The sequence below is a fragment of the Triticum urartu genome, chromosome 3 (genome assembly GCF_003073215.2).
Source record: "Triticum urartu cultivar G1812 chromosome 3, Tu2.1, whole genome shotgun sequence".
Lineage (NCBI taxonomy): Eukaryota > Viridiplantae > Streptophyta > Magnoliopsida > Poales > Poaceae > Triticum > Triticum urartu.
Window position 1 is genome coordinate 744,474,644 of NC_053024.1, and position 16,450 is coordinate 744,491,093.

At 44.6% G+C, this 16,450-nt stretch overlaps 1 protein-coding gene across 1 annotated transcript; it reads left to right on the plus strand.

Annotated features, from left to right (window-relative positions):
* The first annotated feature begins 448 nt into the window (after positions 1-448).
* Positions 449-1,141, plus strand: LOC125549599. The gene has a single exon (XM_048712962.1). The coding sequence runs from the start codon at positions 570-572 to the stop codon at positions 1,020-1,022; it is 453 nt and encodes a 150-aa protein (XP_048568919.1). The 5' UTR covers positions 449-569; the 3' UTR covers positions 1,023-1,141.
* Positions 1,142-16,450: the final 15,309 nt, after the last annotated feature.

Consider the following 16,450-nt stretch of genomic DNA (forward strand, 5'->3'; position numbering starts at 1 on the left):
TACAAAGAGCACTACAGTAAACTACTTAGGGCAGAACACTGTATATCAGGCATAGTAGACGCATGAAACTGTAACTGTTCATGAACGAACGTTGCTGCGGATCGATTAGTTCCAGGCTACCAGCAGCATCATGCATCATGCATCACGCTGGTCGAGGAAAATCGCACGTTAACTCCGGTGGTTGTACAGGACCAACAAGTGTCCCATCAGATGCGTGTTAGCATCACTAGCAGTAGTATTAATTCAACTACCAGCAACGCCATTTCATCCGCCCGATCGCTCCTCATATACGACACGACGTCGACACAGGTCGCTGGAGTGTCATGCCTCAAGTTCAGACCTTTGCTTTCTCACCCTCTTGCTCCAGAGGTAAGCATTCCGGTGAACATTAGTAGTAGAATTTCTCAGATAGTTCGTGTGAATGCCTATAAATCAGCCCCTCCCCACCCAGAATCCCAGTATCCCACCACATCAATCAATAAGCCTCCAAGACCAAAAGTCCCCTGCATCTCCCGAGCGTCAGAGTTGAGCCAGAGTTTGCTTGGGGAGATTAAACTTATTCCATCACGATGGCCTCGCAGGTGATCGAGGTGAACAGGGAGGGAGCGGAGGTGTACCACGGCGCGGCGTTGTGCGCCGAGAAGGCGGTGGAGCTGCTGGCCGAGACCAACATGCCGCTGGGCCTGCTGCCCCTGGCGGACATCGAGGAGGTCGGCTACAACCGCACCACGGGCTTCGTGTGGCTGCGCCAGAAGAAGGCGCTCACGCACACCTTCAAGCAGATCGGGAGGCTGGTCTCGTATGCCACCGAGGTGACGGCTTTAGTTGAAGACCGCAAGATGAAGCGCATCACGGGGGTTAAGAGCAAGGAGCTCCTCATCTGGGTCACCGTCTGCGACATGTACATCGACAAGAACGACCACTCAAAGATCACATTCAAGACGCCCACCGGACTGGGAAGGACCTTCCCCGTCACCGCCTACGGAAAGGACGACGACAACAAGAACGACGTGGCCAAATAAGTGACCACCGCCGGCATAAAGAGTATATCTTTTTGCGGGCATACAGAGTTTAACACTACGATGAATACTACATGTACTTATTTTCTATATATATGAACTTTTTTAATAAAGTGAGATTACGAAGTTGTAATACTCTACTTCGGTATTTTGCCGGATTTTAAATCGCCGCCGATCAGAAATGGCCGCTCGCTTTGCATGGCTCCTTAAATCACACGAAGTCGAGTTACTCATATCTAAGGCCAAGTCCAACGCGTCCATCCAATTGGACACTAATTTGGTCTGTTGTTTGTCCGTTTGGGACGGCTGGAGACGTGCCGTTGGGCTGCATCTTCCCAAATCTAGCCAGTGTACCCAACTGGCCAACCCATTTGGTCCGCGTGGCCAGTAGACGGCCAAATTTACATAATTTTTTAGACTTCCATACATATAAATCCAATTAAAAAGAGAACATTGAAGATAGTTAAACAAAATAAATCACATAGCTTACAACCAAATAATAAATAGTAGTTTACAACCAAATAAAAATCTCACAGCTTACAAATAGATAAATTTTAATTGTTACAAGTACATTGATAGAAAAAGAGCTGGTATATCTATTGGTTGACAAGATGACTCCATATATGCTCAACCAAATAATTTTGAAGTTGAAAGTGAGTTGCTTAATCACGCATTTCAGTATGAAATTGGGTGAACTTTGCAAATGTTAATGGGCATGCTCAACTCAACATTAAAATCAAACTCTTGATCGAATATGTGGTCATCACGCTCATCCTCTGCAATTATTGAAAAGAGAGGTAACATGTACTTTGGTAGCAAGACAAGAAGCGCTAGTAACAAAGGTGCAACAAGGTGGTCCAATCTTTTTTGTAATAAACGACAAGCCGGAAAGATCTATGATAATAAGCAAAGTGTTGTCGAGGACGCATGGGAATTACCGTCTAGTCATTTTTCATGATGTTTAGTAGATTTGCGTTCTCTACATTGATTATTTGATTTGTTGGTGGACCAGTGCTTTTACTTGAACAAGCATCCCACCTATGATTATCCTCTCTCGCAAGCATTCGTAACTACGAAAGAAGAATAAAGATAAATCTAACCGTAGTATGAAACATATGGATCCAAATCAACCCCTTACGAATAACGCATGAACTAGGGTTTAAGCTTTTTTCACTAGCAATTCATCATCTACTTATTACTCGACAAAGCCTTCTCTTAGGCCCAAGTATGATGAAGTGTCTTGTATTCAACGTTTACATGACACCAATAAATAAAGCAACAACATAAATATCATCAAAATATTGAACGAATACCAATTTCACATGATTATTTATAACAAGACTTCTCTCATGTCCTTGAGAAGAAAAGCAACTATTCACAAATCATATTCACGTTTGGCATCAGATTGGTATTGAGTATCATGAAGGACCTGAACACAATAATTTTCCACCAAGTAAACCAACTATCATGAACTACAAGATGTAATCAACACTACTAGCAACCCACATGTATCAATATGAGGTTTTGAGAACAATATTGAATACAAGAGATGAACTAGGGTTTGAGATGAGATAGATGATGGTGAAGATGTTGATGAAGATTGGTACTGCCATGATGGGAGGATCGTTCATTATGTCGATGGCTTTGATTTCCCCTCCCGGAGGGAAGTTTTTCCGGTGGAATCGCTCCACGAAAGAGCAAAAGTGCTCCTGTACAGGTTCCGCCTTGACACGGCGGCGCTTCGTGTCGAAAGTCTTCTTCTTTTTTTCAGGGAAAATGGCCTCATATAGCAGAAGATGGGCACCGGAGGCCTGCCAAGGGGGTCACAAGGTCATGGAGCATGCCAATGGGGCAGGGCGCGCGCCCTCAGCTTGTCGCTCCCTGGTGCCCCCCCCCCCCCCCCCAGGTATTTTTTCTGCCAATATTTTTTATACATTCCAAAACAATTCTTCTTAAATTTCAAGTCGTTTGGAGTTGTGTAGAATAGCTATTTCTGTCGTTGCCTTTTTTAGTCCAGCAGCCTGCAATCTCCCTCTTCATGTGAAACTTGGAAAAAAAAGAGAAAAAAGGCGTAAGAATACTATCATAAAGTGAAATAATGATCCAAAACATAATAATAACAGTAGAAAAACATCATGCAAAACGGACGTACCATGCCACCACCAACTTCACAACCAACTCATTTTCAAAATAGCACCTTCGAGGTTCCCGTCTCCCCCACCTTCACATTTGGCCCGCGAATCAAACTTCCCGTTTATCTAGGCAATTGATTGTGTCATCCTGATCCACCACTCCTGCCATGACACGATTGCTTCTTATTCCCCGTAGATACAATAGTGCAACCAGACGACTTTGGGTGGGTAGGATCCTTAGCGGCCCCCTTGACCACCCACATCGCCAGTAGGTGCCATCAAGTGCGTTCTTCCGATGATCTTGTCGTAAAGGATTTTTGCGCACCATAATAGGATATGAAGTTGTCATCTTTCTGGGTGGCTTTAAGGGCGGCACCCGGGAGTCGTCTTTCCTTTCATCCTCAACCTTGACAAACATACACGACAGGGACTTGGTGTCCTGATGAGAGACATGATACGGGCGTAGACTCATATTACTCTCATGCATAGAAGGGACGATAGCGCGATCGCCTGCATTGTCGCATAACACTAACCATGGCGCATAGCTAGACTTTCACGCATCGTGAGACTAGGGGGCAAGCAATAGACATGTGCATACATTTTTCCTTTTTTTCCATTAAGCTGCTGTGACAACGGCTTTCTTTGCACATAAAAATCATGCCCAGATTATTCATAGCACACAAAAGGGCGGGGGCACTAGATATTATCTGGTGGTTGGAAGGAAGACATCCTGTTTGCTTTACATTTTTCAAAAAAAAGTAACTGAAAGTTCAACTAACTTGATTTTCTTTATTTTCCAAAGTTTAAAAATTCTGAATGTTTGAGTTTCAATGTTCAAAGTAGATTTTCTCAAAGTTTTGAATTCCAATAGTTGGGTGTAGATTTTTTTGGAAGTTTTGAACATGATGAATGTTGACAGAAATGGAGAGCAATCAATGTTTGACTTTTTCTGAATGGAAACTTTCTACCTGAAAATTAACATGTTAGTAGTACTCCATCCGTTCCATACTGTAGTGCGTATAGATTTTTGAAAATCAAACTTTGCAAACGTTGACCAAATTCATAGAGAAAATTATTTATATGTACAATACCAAATATATAAAATAGGGAAGTACATCTTATAATGAATCTAAAGATATATTTGGCATTCTAGATGTAAATGTTTTTCTCCACAAACTTTGTTAGAGTTTGCGAGGATTTATTTTTAAAAAAATCTATACGTACTACATCATAGAACAGAGGGAGTGGCATTTATGTGAACACATGATGGATTTTAGAATTTTTAAAAGCTAAAAACAATCTCTTCTTTAGGATATGGTTTAATTGGCAAAAAATGGATTAAACTTGTTTCTAAATAACCACATGTCATAATTCCTTAATATAAACCCAATCAAATGTATTTATCGAGGATGATTTAGGGACACATTTTAAACTATGTACAAATAAGAGCAATTTTATCCAAAGGAACGTAATTAAATCACATGAACATGCATCTCCAAATGTAGCTACCTTGGAATATTACAGTTTAGTTTCTGAACTTATTCGAAATGACCACCACGCACGCCAGTAACAATCACAACTACACTCATATCTTGGCCTTGGGAATCAATCCTATGGTTTCTGCAATCTTGAGCTTCTTTCTGGCATACTGCACATACGTCTTTGGCAGCGCACACTGAAATTGGACAGAATGAGCTATTAGGTACATAACCTCAAAGGGAAACAATATTACCTACCAATATCTATACAGAATACCTTGAATCTAACTTCCCAGGAAATTAACTCAAGGGCTATCGAATTCGGAATCTATACACTGAAATTAGGAGTGACATCTGATGTAAGGTTATGGTCTACATAGCAGCTCACAATGTATGCGAAACCAAACCACATTGTACTTCCTTACTGATATCCTGCATGCACTGCCGAAACTACAAGGAAAGATGACCGAAGCAGCTTGCAACGTAAGAGATATATTAATTTACCAATGAAAACACGAAGAGAAACTACAAGGAAATATGCTAGTAGTGTGCTATATCGTGCTACGTGTTACTCCCTCTGTAAGCAAATATAATACTTTTAGATCACTTAGATCACTATATTGTTTACAAAGGGAGTATTATTGAGACATTGTAATGGCGGGCAAATGGTTTAGTCAACGCCTCTCCTCTTCCCGAGCGCCGGCGGCCACCCCACCCCGCCGGCCACCACTCCAGTGCCGGCATCCACCCATCTGCCCCCCCTTTTCCTCTCCCATCGGCCTGCGATGGCCTAGCGGGTTTCTCTCTCCGGCTCGGCAAGTTCCTTGAGTTCCTCCACACAGGCGTGTCCCTCCCCCCCCCCCCCCCCCCCCCCCCCCCCCCCCCCCCCCCCCCCCGGGGGGGGGGGGGGGGGGGGGGGGGAGGGGGGGACCTTCGGGGAGCGTCTTCCTCTGCTACCGCCGGCGGCTGCATCGGGTGGCATCTCCTTCCCCGCCCGCTCAACACTGCCGCTTCGGCCTGACGCTGCCCTCCTCCAGGCCACCGCGGTCGAACATCCCGGCATGTCTCCATGGCTGCTGCTACAACTGTGGCGACGACGGCCACATCTCGAGGGAGCGAAAACATGTTTTAGAGCCTATGCACCCGGGTGCTCCTTATCCAACCACTCATTCCTGCATCACGATTCGTGCAAGTAATTTTCTCTTTTTTGTTTCTCTCATATAGAACATGTATTTGTACTTCAACTTTGCAGCACAACAAAGCTTTCTATGTAGAATGTGGGATAAAACATACAGATTTTTTGGTCCAACATAAATATTCAAAATGTGATTTGTTTGATTAAAAAAATCTTATTTTTCATATTTATGTCGGACAAAAAAATCTGAAAGTTTTATCTCACATTCTAGTTACAAAGTTATGTTGTACTGCAAAGTTTGAAGTTCAAGACATGTTTTATAAGCCGTCGGCGGGGAGGACGTACCATGGGGAGGTGACCAGGCCGGCGCAGACGCTGGCGGGGACGATGCACCACGGTGAGGTGCCTCGGGTGGAATGTGAGCACGTGCCTAGCCCACTTTCTAGCTGTGGTGCGATCATCATGGGTGCTGCTCCCGTCAGCCAAAGCGAGGTGGGCCAGCGGGCGCTTTTGACCGGCCAAGGAGTGCGGGCCGTTGCCCCGTCATCTTATGGTTCAAATCAGGCGGAGACTGAGCCAGGCTTCAGAGGTGTGCGGGCAAGTGGACAGCAAACCCCTCCCTCGGTTTGCCAACCAAAGAGATTCTTGCAGGAAGTGGGCCAGCCCGGATCGCCGTTGGACAAGACCAGCTATGGAGCATGTTGGGATCCGACAAGGGTGGATCAGGATGAGAGCTCAGGATTCGTGGGCTAAAAGTGGGGTCGCTACTGATCCAGGCGCTACTTTTCAGGACGCCATGGCGTGCAGTTTCTGCTCTTCGGATTCCGACGGCACAGCTACTCATGTTCGCATGCATGTGGGGGATACGGTCTGCGCGAGTCTGTCGGGCGGATTGGGCAGCCCACCAGTCCGCAGCTGATTGGTGGGGGGGGGGGGGGGGGGGGGGGGGGGGGGGGGGGGGCGTGTAACTCATGCACGTCGGCTGGGGGACGAATCTCCCTGGACGAGCTTTGTGGTGAGCTAAAAAAGGCATCGTTGCCGCTGCTGCACAGTAAGCCAACCGAGGCGAAGGAGGGGACCAGGAAGCGGCATAGGAGGAAGCGAGGGGCGTGGGACGTGGATCCAATGCAACTAAGCAGCAGAACATGCTAATCCGAAAGCTCTGCCTGGCAAATGAGGGCGAGATCATTAGCGATGACGCGTTGCAGATATATGTGAAGCTGTTCGACCAACCGCTATCTGATGGCCATATCAGAGTGATCCTTGCTCTGTTTGGATGGGAGGCCTCTGCTCTACCGATGTTTGAGCATAATGTTGTGGTGACAAACCAGCTCTAGGGATGCTCCACGGTGGTCTCGTGTAGGCTATAACAATGAATGTTGATCCTTTCAAAACGCTAGTGTGGAACGTTTGGGGACTCAACAGCCTTGCCCGACGTAGTGCCATCTATCAAGTGGTAGCGGCGGCCAATCCGAGCATAGTTTGTTTTCAAGAGACGAAATTAGAGGTTGTGACGGTGGAGCTGGTGACTCACTGCCTCGGAAATAAATTTGAAAGTTTCTTCTACTTGCCGTCAGTAGGAACGAGGGGAGGAATTCTGCTGGCATGGGATGCCTCGGTGGTTGCTATCTTGCATCCACACTACACGGAGAATGCCTTAACGACCCTAGTCAATCACTTGGGTGGAGCACAATGGTGGATTACCGGTGTCTACGGACCGCAACATGACCATGAAAAGATCGCCTTCATGCAAGAGCTAATCGACATACGAGAACTCATAGCCGGACCATGGACGGTGCTGGGTGACTACAACCTCTTGGTGAACCCGGAAGAGAAGAACAACTCCCTCATTAATAGGCGGATGATGGCGCATTTTCGGACAAAGCTCAACTTCCTAGAGTTGAAGGAACTTTACCTGAATGCAAAGAGATACTCATGGTCGAATGAGAGGGAGCATGCGACTTTGGAACGAATTGACCGTGTCTTTGCCACAGCGTCTTGGGAGGAGTTGTACCCAATGTGCCAACTCACCGAGCTGGGTTCGGCCGTGTCCGACCACTGTCCTCTGCTACTTGACCTTAATGATGACTTGTGCATGGGGCGGAGATTCAAATTCAAGGCCTTCTGGACCATGGCCGAGGGTTTCATGCAAATGGTGCAGGATGCGTGGAGTTCAGTTCCAAGCGAGGGCAACCCTTATGTTGTGCTTGCATGCAAAGCTGAGGGCAACCGCGAAGAGCCTAAAAAATGGAGTGATTGCTGGATAGGTAATGTTAAACTGCAGATTGGCATAGCTATGGAGGTCATTCTCGGCTGGACAAAGATATGGAAACGAGAGCGCGGACGGAGCAGGAGGGTGCACTACGGAAACAGCTCAAGAGGAAACTACTGGGCCTCTGCTCGCTGGAGCGTACCATCGCACGCCAAAGGTCAAGGATCCTCGTCCTACGAGAGGGGGATGCCAACACCAGTTTCTTTCACCAGAGTACGTATTCTAGCCATGTGGGAGATCTTGAAACATTGCAATGCAATTGTGTTCGAGGGAGCTACACCATTGATTAATCATGTGCTCTGTCGCTTCACGGAGGAAGGACGGAGTTGGAAACAAGCGGGTCTACTCAAAGGCGACCTTACTGACTTCTTTAACCAGGTGGAACGGCGGGCTAGTGCGGCAAGTTAGCTTATGAGTAGAGAGTAGATAGTAGGGTAGAGGTGGTGATGTTGTTCATGTAAAATCGTGTAACAATGTCGTGGAGGGGCTCTTTCACCCCATTCCTTCTTTAATTTATATAGTACGCACACTCGTGCGTATTCGAGAAAATTGAGACATCCTACACTGATTTATTTAGTGAGGCAGTTCTAAGCGCGCTATAGTGTGCTATTAGCAGCGCTATAGCGCCCCATCTTTTTCAGTGACTAGAACATGTCAAAGAATATGGGTACTCAGGAAATCTGGCAGAAACCTGTTTACACATACAAAAAAGGGATAGTACACGTTTTTTTGGAGCAGTCTGTCTGTGGACCATTTGTTTTGTTTTTAAATAAACTTGCTCCTTTAAAAAATTGTATCAGTAATTCACTATACAAAACTATTTCTATTTCATTTTAACTGAAATGTCTTTTTCTTCTACAGAGCACATTATGAGATTTTCCACGATTTGCTGCAAACACACATTTTTAAACTTTGCTTAATCTCCGCAGGATGTGACACTCATTTTCGCATTTCACCAAGAAGCTCAGGCTCCTAGAACTTGGAGGTTACTCGCATAAAGCTGTTCTAAGAAGAATAGGAAATGCATTCATACTCCCTCAAGTGTTTCAAGCTTTCAAAAGACAGATGAAACAAATAATTGCTGCCACCCATTTCAAAGTTAAGGAGAAGAATGAACTGGTTACCATTTGCATGAGTACATAGATGAAATGTAGATGAATTACTAAGCTGAAAGTAATGGATACGCATGCTTACTTTATTACGAAGGACCAGCCCCTGATAGTCGCTCAAGGACGCAAGCAAACAGAGGTCCGAGTCGAAATACCAGTCCAGGGCTTCATCTTTGATGCAACGACAGAGGTAAGAATTGTCCAAGATAAGCTCCGGGGGGTATATGTGTTTTCCTTTCAGTAACTGCACAGAAGGCCAAATGATTAAGCTAAATGATCACTGATTTAAATATTCTGAGCAATATCTCGCTAAATGAAATCAATGTACAATCAATCGACATAGTCCGATAAACGGATTTTAAGGGCTACGCAATTTTGCCATAGCACGCTGTTTTTGTGTGTATATGATTGGTAGATAGATAGATACACAAATAGGAGGTAGCATTGCTATGTGACAAACCAGGCAAGCTTTGATGTGATAACGTGCATGATTTCCACGGAGCCTGTTCACCTCCTCTTCATCCAATCGAGTCTCGGTGTCAATTTTAGGTGTGCGAGACTTGAGCACTTTATATGCTCTCCAGAATTCCTCATGGATGATATCATCCAGCACTTCATAATCTCTAACTCGTCCATTGACATCTGGTCCGCTCAAGAATTCATAATCTCTAACTCGTCCCTTGACATCTGGTACGCTCAAGAACCTGTCGACTTCGTATTCAGTCTGGTAGCTGCAATTGGGCGAACCGCCAGGCCAGGATCTCATGGTACCTGGACTCGTACTCGTCCGAAGGCTCGTAGAGGGATTCGGGCAACGGCCCCCGAAGTCGGGGTGCTTCTACTCCCTCTGTTTCTAAATACTTGTTTTTCTAGGCATTTCAACAAATGACTACATACGGAACAAAATGAGTGAATCTACACTCTAAAATATGTCTACATACATCCGTATGTAGTAGTCATTTAAAATGTCTAAAAGACAAATATTTAGGAACGGAGGGAGTATCTGATTCGGACAACGATTCGCCTCCTTCACCAGTCACCACGGCGCCAGCGGAGGATCCTTGGCGATGAGGTTTGTTGCGGCGGCGGCGCCTCTTCTTTCAGATCTGCGGCATATGCAGGGCATCGATGTACGGAGAAATTCGAAACTTTTTGCAGGCTGGGCGCCCATTAATGCAGGCCCATTCGCTTTAGAGGGTGTTTGTTTCCAGGGACTTATTGGTTTAGGGATTTAAAAAAGTTCATATAAGTTCCATCTAAACCAAACAGGAGGGACTTATAGGGACTTAAAGTGAGCATTTGAGACTTATGAAATAAGACTCTCAAGGAGGGACTTATAGAGAGTTATAGTTGTAATATGGTCTTATAGAGACTTATAAGTCCGAGGAACCAAACAGGTAAGGACTTTTTAGGGACTTGGGACTTATAAGTTGGGACTAAAAAAAGTCCTATGACTTATGAACCAAACAGGGCCTTAGAGTTCTTTTTTTGTTTGGGTTTTGAGTAAAATAAAGAATACACGCTAGCAGAAAAAAAGGCCAATGCTAGGGTTGTTGCAGATGTGTTGCATTTGACCACTACTAGGCCCCCAAAGGTTTGTAGCTAGCCCCGACCTGTTGGCCGCGGACTCTCAATTCGGCCACCTCATCACATTCTATTGCCTCCTATGAATCCACGACGGTAAAAAGTACACCACCACCACCACCGAATTATTTCGTTGAAATCCCACCATGCATTTGTCTTTTCTTCATTAGCATAGCCCACTAACTTCTACGGGAAGTCTTACTGCTTGGATATACTACCTCCGTTGTTATAAGATGTTGGGGCATTTTAAGCACCTGATTAAATTAAACTGCCCCAGTAAAAAGAGGAAAGCTCTATCCCAAGCTAGCCGTCGCCTCCCAAAAAGGTAGGGTTCTTTGCCTCCCGCTGGCGCCAGCGCCGATACATCGCGTCTCCGGTGGCCTTAGGGCCATGGAGGCAGAGTGGATCTTGGACCTTATCGGTGGGAGCGCTCCGTTTTTAGATCTTTTTTTGAGCTTTGTTAGGGTTTGTGTCCTTCTCAGGAAGGCGAGACGGCGGCGCCTCCCTGGAGATGGAATAAAGGTCTCCCCACCTAGCCACCATTCCGGTGATGCGTGTAGCATCATTGGTGGGCGTGTGGAAGTGTCTCTCCAGTGGATCTGTTTTCGGTGGATTTGCACTCTTCATTCGTAGCAGTTGCTGTTCTGGTGTGTTGGTTCTATGGGGCATTAGCACGACGACTTCCAAACTGTCTACTACAATAAGGTTTGCCCAGCTCCGGTAAGGGAGGGGCGATAATAGTGTGCGCATTCGGCTCGCTTCAGTGCTTGTAGTCGTTGCTAGGTGGTCTACGGATCTAAATGTATTTTTTATTATTTGTAATGTTTGTTGTGCTACCATGATTGAAGATGAATAGATTGAAAATTTTCTCGTAAAATATAAAATAAATTAAACTACCCCAACGTCTTATATTTAGGAATGGACGTAGTTGATAACAAATCATTGCAATATACAATTACGAGATGCAAATTTTGGACAGTCTAGTTGTCTCCTTGATTCGTTACCTGGATGTGACGCCTATTATCAGCGGGATTTGAATGATTATTTAGCTAGCCTCCCTTGATTGAAGTTGTTGAATGCTTGTTTCTTTAGAAGGCTACATAGAAAAACTGTGTGTACCTAGAAGCAATACAGAAGACATCTTTATCGACGAAACCTAACTAATGGAGATATCCCTCCCATGATAGTATTCCGAATCAAAATACAGTTACAGTTGGGAACATACATAGTATAATATTTTGAACAGAAGAATAAAAAACAAATAGAATATCACATGCATGTCAACATAATATTTTATTTCTGTACATCATTTTCCATTGTTTGACATGATGGAGAAGTGCAATTCGATATAGTCACTTATCACAGACAACACACATACAAGAGTTTACCAAAATATTATCAGCATGACAATATGAGTGATCAAGGAGATTCCGCCACTTCTGCTCGCATGTTGCCTGGCAAGTAACAGGAAAACAAATAAAAGGTTCCCAGAAAGCACGATAGGTATGGCAATTCCCGGTTGACAAGAAAATACGTCAGTAAGAGTTATCCAAACTAAGCAACTTGTGCAGTTCTATTCCGCTTGGAGGGATAATGGAAGCACGTATATAGGTACATGGAGATTGATTTCTTACGAGCATGGCTTGAATTTCCTAGCAGCACAAGCACCGTAACGCAAAGAAGAATAGTTTTCCACTCCATATCTGATTCTCGTTTCTGTTTGGGGTTCCAGAAGCATACATGATGTTATCTTATAGAGTTGTCGCTATAGAACATTTACTCCCCATTCACTCAAATATAATAAAAAAATATTTGGCCACATCATCTATCTATATCTATATCTATATCTATCTATATCAATACCTATACTTCTATTTCTATAGCTATATACTTATAAACTTACTTATACTAATTATAGACTCCCAAGAAATTCTCATGTTAATCAAAAATAATGAACCATTTATCTGGTCGGACCGATAAACATTACGTTCTAGATCAATCTATAAACTTCTCGGTAAAAAAACAGTCAAAAAGGCCCATAACATTGAATTGAAAAATATAGACCTTTGATTTGATCTAGGCTATTACGACTCAGATCAAATAAAATCATGCAACTCTTATTTTTGTTCAATTAGATAACGTCCAAGAGATGAACTTTCTTTTCCCACAGGTTAAAAATGTAAAAATTTACCCATCCTCCTACATGTAGAAGAAGAAACACAAATTAACGTTATCTCTCTTCTTCAAAATAATAATCAGCCATGCTATCTTCTCCTAAAAACGTGCGACACACAAATGTCCATTCTGATAGTTTAAAGGAAGTACAGGATTCGGCTCACCTGCAATATAATATGCAGGGCCAATACTTGAGTGACACGTGTCCTGTGAGCCTGCAGCTCCAATTAAGTTCAATTTATTTGTTTCTTCCTGCTTCGCAACCTGGCGCCTGAGGGAAGGAAATATGAGGCCATGAAAGAGGATGGTTATCTTGCGTGGAATAAAATTCACTGGAGACTATGCTTTGTGTGTACCCTCTGCGATTGTTTTATCCTCAATATCGGATGTCTTTCGCTCCAAGCATTCTGTTTGCCAGCACCGCGTTGCCCTTTTGTGTTGGCATGCGACATGCGGCTAACCTTATGAGTGTGGATGCTTGATGTGCCAGTCATCCCGGCCACCTATATATTTGTCATGCAAGCTCTTGCTCGACCTCTTGCATCCCTGGTATAGTCCCATGTGGTGTTGGAAATATGAGCAATTTACCAAATGATTTTATTAACAGAAATACTAGATAAAGCATGACTAATATAGTAGAGATAAAACAAGTCATGCGTTCTGACAAAGAGAAGGTAAATAGCTTCTGCATATATGAACTATAGCCTATCATATCTAAACCAGACAGTATAGCAAGTAGCATATATGAAGTAGAACCTATCATGTGTAGGACAAGGACTAGAACAAGGAACTGCGACAGAACCTTTAACAGGAAAGACAAGAACACGTACGGGACAGCAGCAGCAGAAGCGCTGGACTTGGGGTCGGTGTCCTCTCCTGCCATGTCGTCGAGGAGGTCGTGGACGTCGGGGAAGAAGTCGTCGTCGGCGACCGGATCGTCCGTGATGAAGCAGCCAGTAGTCGCGCTGAGCGCTCCCCAAAAATCTTATCACCCTTCTCCCGTACAGGACTCAAAAAGTGCGGTTTCGGAGGCCTATTGTCCCGACCTGCGGTGCACGCCGCAAGACGGGATGGGGAAGAACGTAGCAGCAGCGCAGTGGTCGGAACTTTGTGGCGAGAGGAAGAGGAGCTTCTGTTGTGTCTCTCTGGAGAGGAGCGACCTCTCTTATATAGGCATAGGAGAAGGACGCGAAGAGGCAGGAGGTGAAGCAACGAAGGGAGACGAAGCGATTTCGTATACCGGTCGTGCGTGACAAAAATTTAGATATCGGCTCGGCTCATTCCCGCAACCAGCGGCGCGTTGTGACGAGGCGTGGCGTGGCGAGGCGGGCGGCGGAGGAGGAGCGCGCGTGGATATCCCTCTTGTTCTCATGCTCGTACAAGTGGGGAGAGAACCTCCCTTATAAGGAGGTCCATCTCCCACTAAACTAGCAATGTGTGACTAAACTTTAGTAGTATCCCTTGCCTTGCACGAATGGGCTAAGTGGGCCTCTAGGATTTATTAGGAATTTCTGAAATAGTTATTGGGCTGCCCAAAATAGACTAAATTCCAGCAATCCCCCACCAGATCCCAGAGGCACACAGAAATTTGCCTTTGGTTCCAAAACACTGTTTTATATACTGGTACTGCAGTGGAGACTGTTAAGTTGACCTTCCACCTAGAACTCAGTTGACCAACAGCTTGTCTTCCACATCTAATTCATGGGATCTTCGATCACAAAGAATAGGTTACCACTGTGAACAACTCATATTGTGGGTCACATACCCATCTCCCTCGATGCATTATCTATCACATTACGTGATAGACCCTTGGTAAAAGGATCTGCCAGATTTTTAGACGTTTGGATATAATCCAATGCAATAACTCCGGAGTTTTTCATTTTCCTGACAGACTTTAACCTTCTCTGAACATGTCTTGATGACTTCATGTTATCCTTTGAGCTTCTCACTTTCGTGACCACAGTTTGATTGTCACAGTTCATAAGGACACCCGGTACAGGTTTCTCAACAACCGACAAGTCATTTAAGAGCCGGCGAAGCCAATCTGCTTCAACCGTAGCTGTATCTAGTGCTGTGAGTTCTGCTTCCATTGTTGATCTCGTTAAGATGGTCTGCTTGCAAGACTTCCAAGAAACAGCGCCACCTCCATGAGTGAATACATAACCGCTCGTGGCCTTTATCTCATCAGCATCTGAGATCTAGTTTGAGTCACTATACCCTTCAAGCACCTTTGGATGCCCGGTGTAGTGAATTTCATAATTTGTAGTGCCTTTCAAATAACGCAAAACTCTTTCTAGAGCTTTCCAATGCACATCTCCTAGTTTTGAAACAAACCGACTCAGTATGCAAACAGCAAAAGAGATGTCAGGTCTTGTAGCACTGGCTAGGTACATAAGCGAGCCAATAATCTGAGAATACTTCAACTGGTCTCTAGCAATTCTTCGATTCTTTCGAAGCAACACACTAGCATCATATGGTGTTGGAGAGGGCTTGCAGTCACTATAGCCAAAGGGACTCAAGATCTTTTCCACATAGTGAGATTGAAGCAATGTAATCCCACCATCATCGTCTCTCAACAACTTGATGTTCAGAATGACATCAGCCACTCCTAAATCCTTCATCTCAAAACAACGAGATAGGAAATCCTTGACCTCCTTAATAACATTCAGATTGGTTCCGAAAATCAGTATGTCATCATCATACAAGCACAGATAACTCCCTCGCCCCCACCATGGCGATAGTACACACATTTGTCAGCTTCGTTCACAACAAGGCCTGCAGCTGTTAAACTTCTTTCGAACTTCTCATGCCACTGTTTGGGTGCTTGCTTAAGTCCGTACAAAGACTTCAGCAAGTTGCACACTTTCCTTTCCTGACCATCTAGTACAAACCCATCTGGTTGTTCCATATAAATTTCCTCGTCCAACTCTCCATTTAGGAAAGCAGTCTTAACATCCATTTGATGAACGAGAAGACCATGCGAGGCAGCTAGTGAAAGTAGAACTCGAATAGTGGTCAGTCGAGCCACAGGTGAGTAAGTATCAAAGAAGTCTTCACCTTCCTTTTGGGTATAACCCTTAGCCACGAGCCGAGCCTTGTACTTTTCAATAGTACCATCAGGCCTAAGCTTCTTCTTGAATACCCATTTGCATCCTATAGGTTTGCACCCATAAGGACGATCAGTTATCTCCCAAGTTTCATTGGCCAAGATGGAATCCATCTCGCTACGAACCGCTTCCTTCCAGTAGTCAGCATCTTCAGATGCATAGGACTCTGAAATAGAACTGGGAGTGTCATCTATGAGGTACACAAGAAAATCATCACCAAAGGAGTTTGCAGTCCTCTGTCTCTTGCTCCTAATAAGAACTTCATTGTTCTCCTCCACATGACTTTCAGAGTGTTCCATCGAAATTGTAGGCTCGGTAATTGTAACTGGTTCCTGATTCGATGAACTAGGCATCTCCTGATTAGATGAGGTAGCCATATCCTTCATGGGAAAGATATCTTCAAAGAAAGTCGCATCATTCGACTCCATGATCGTACATA

Bases quoted from the DNA above. Each gene is read 5' to 3' on its own strand.
- LOC125549599 (XM_048712962.1), top strand. From the start codon at position 570: ATGGCCTCGCAGGTGATCGAGGTGAACAGGGAGGGAGCGGAGGTGTAC.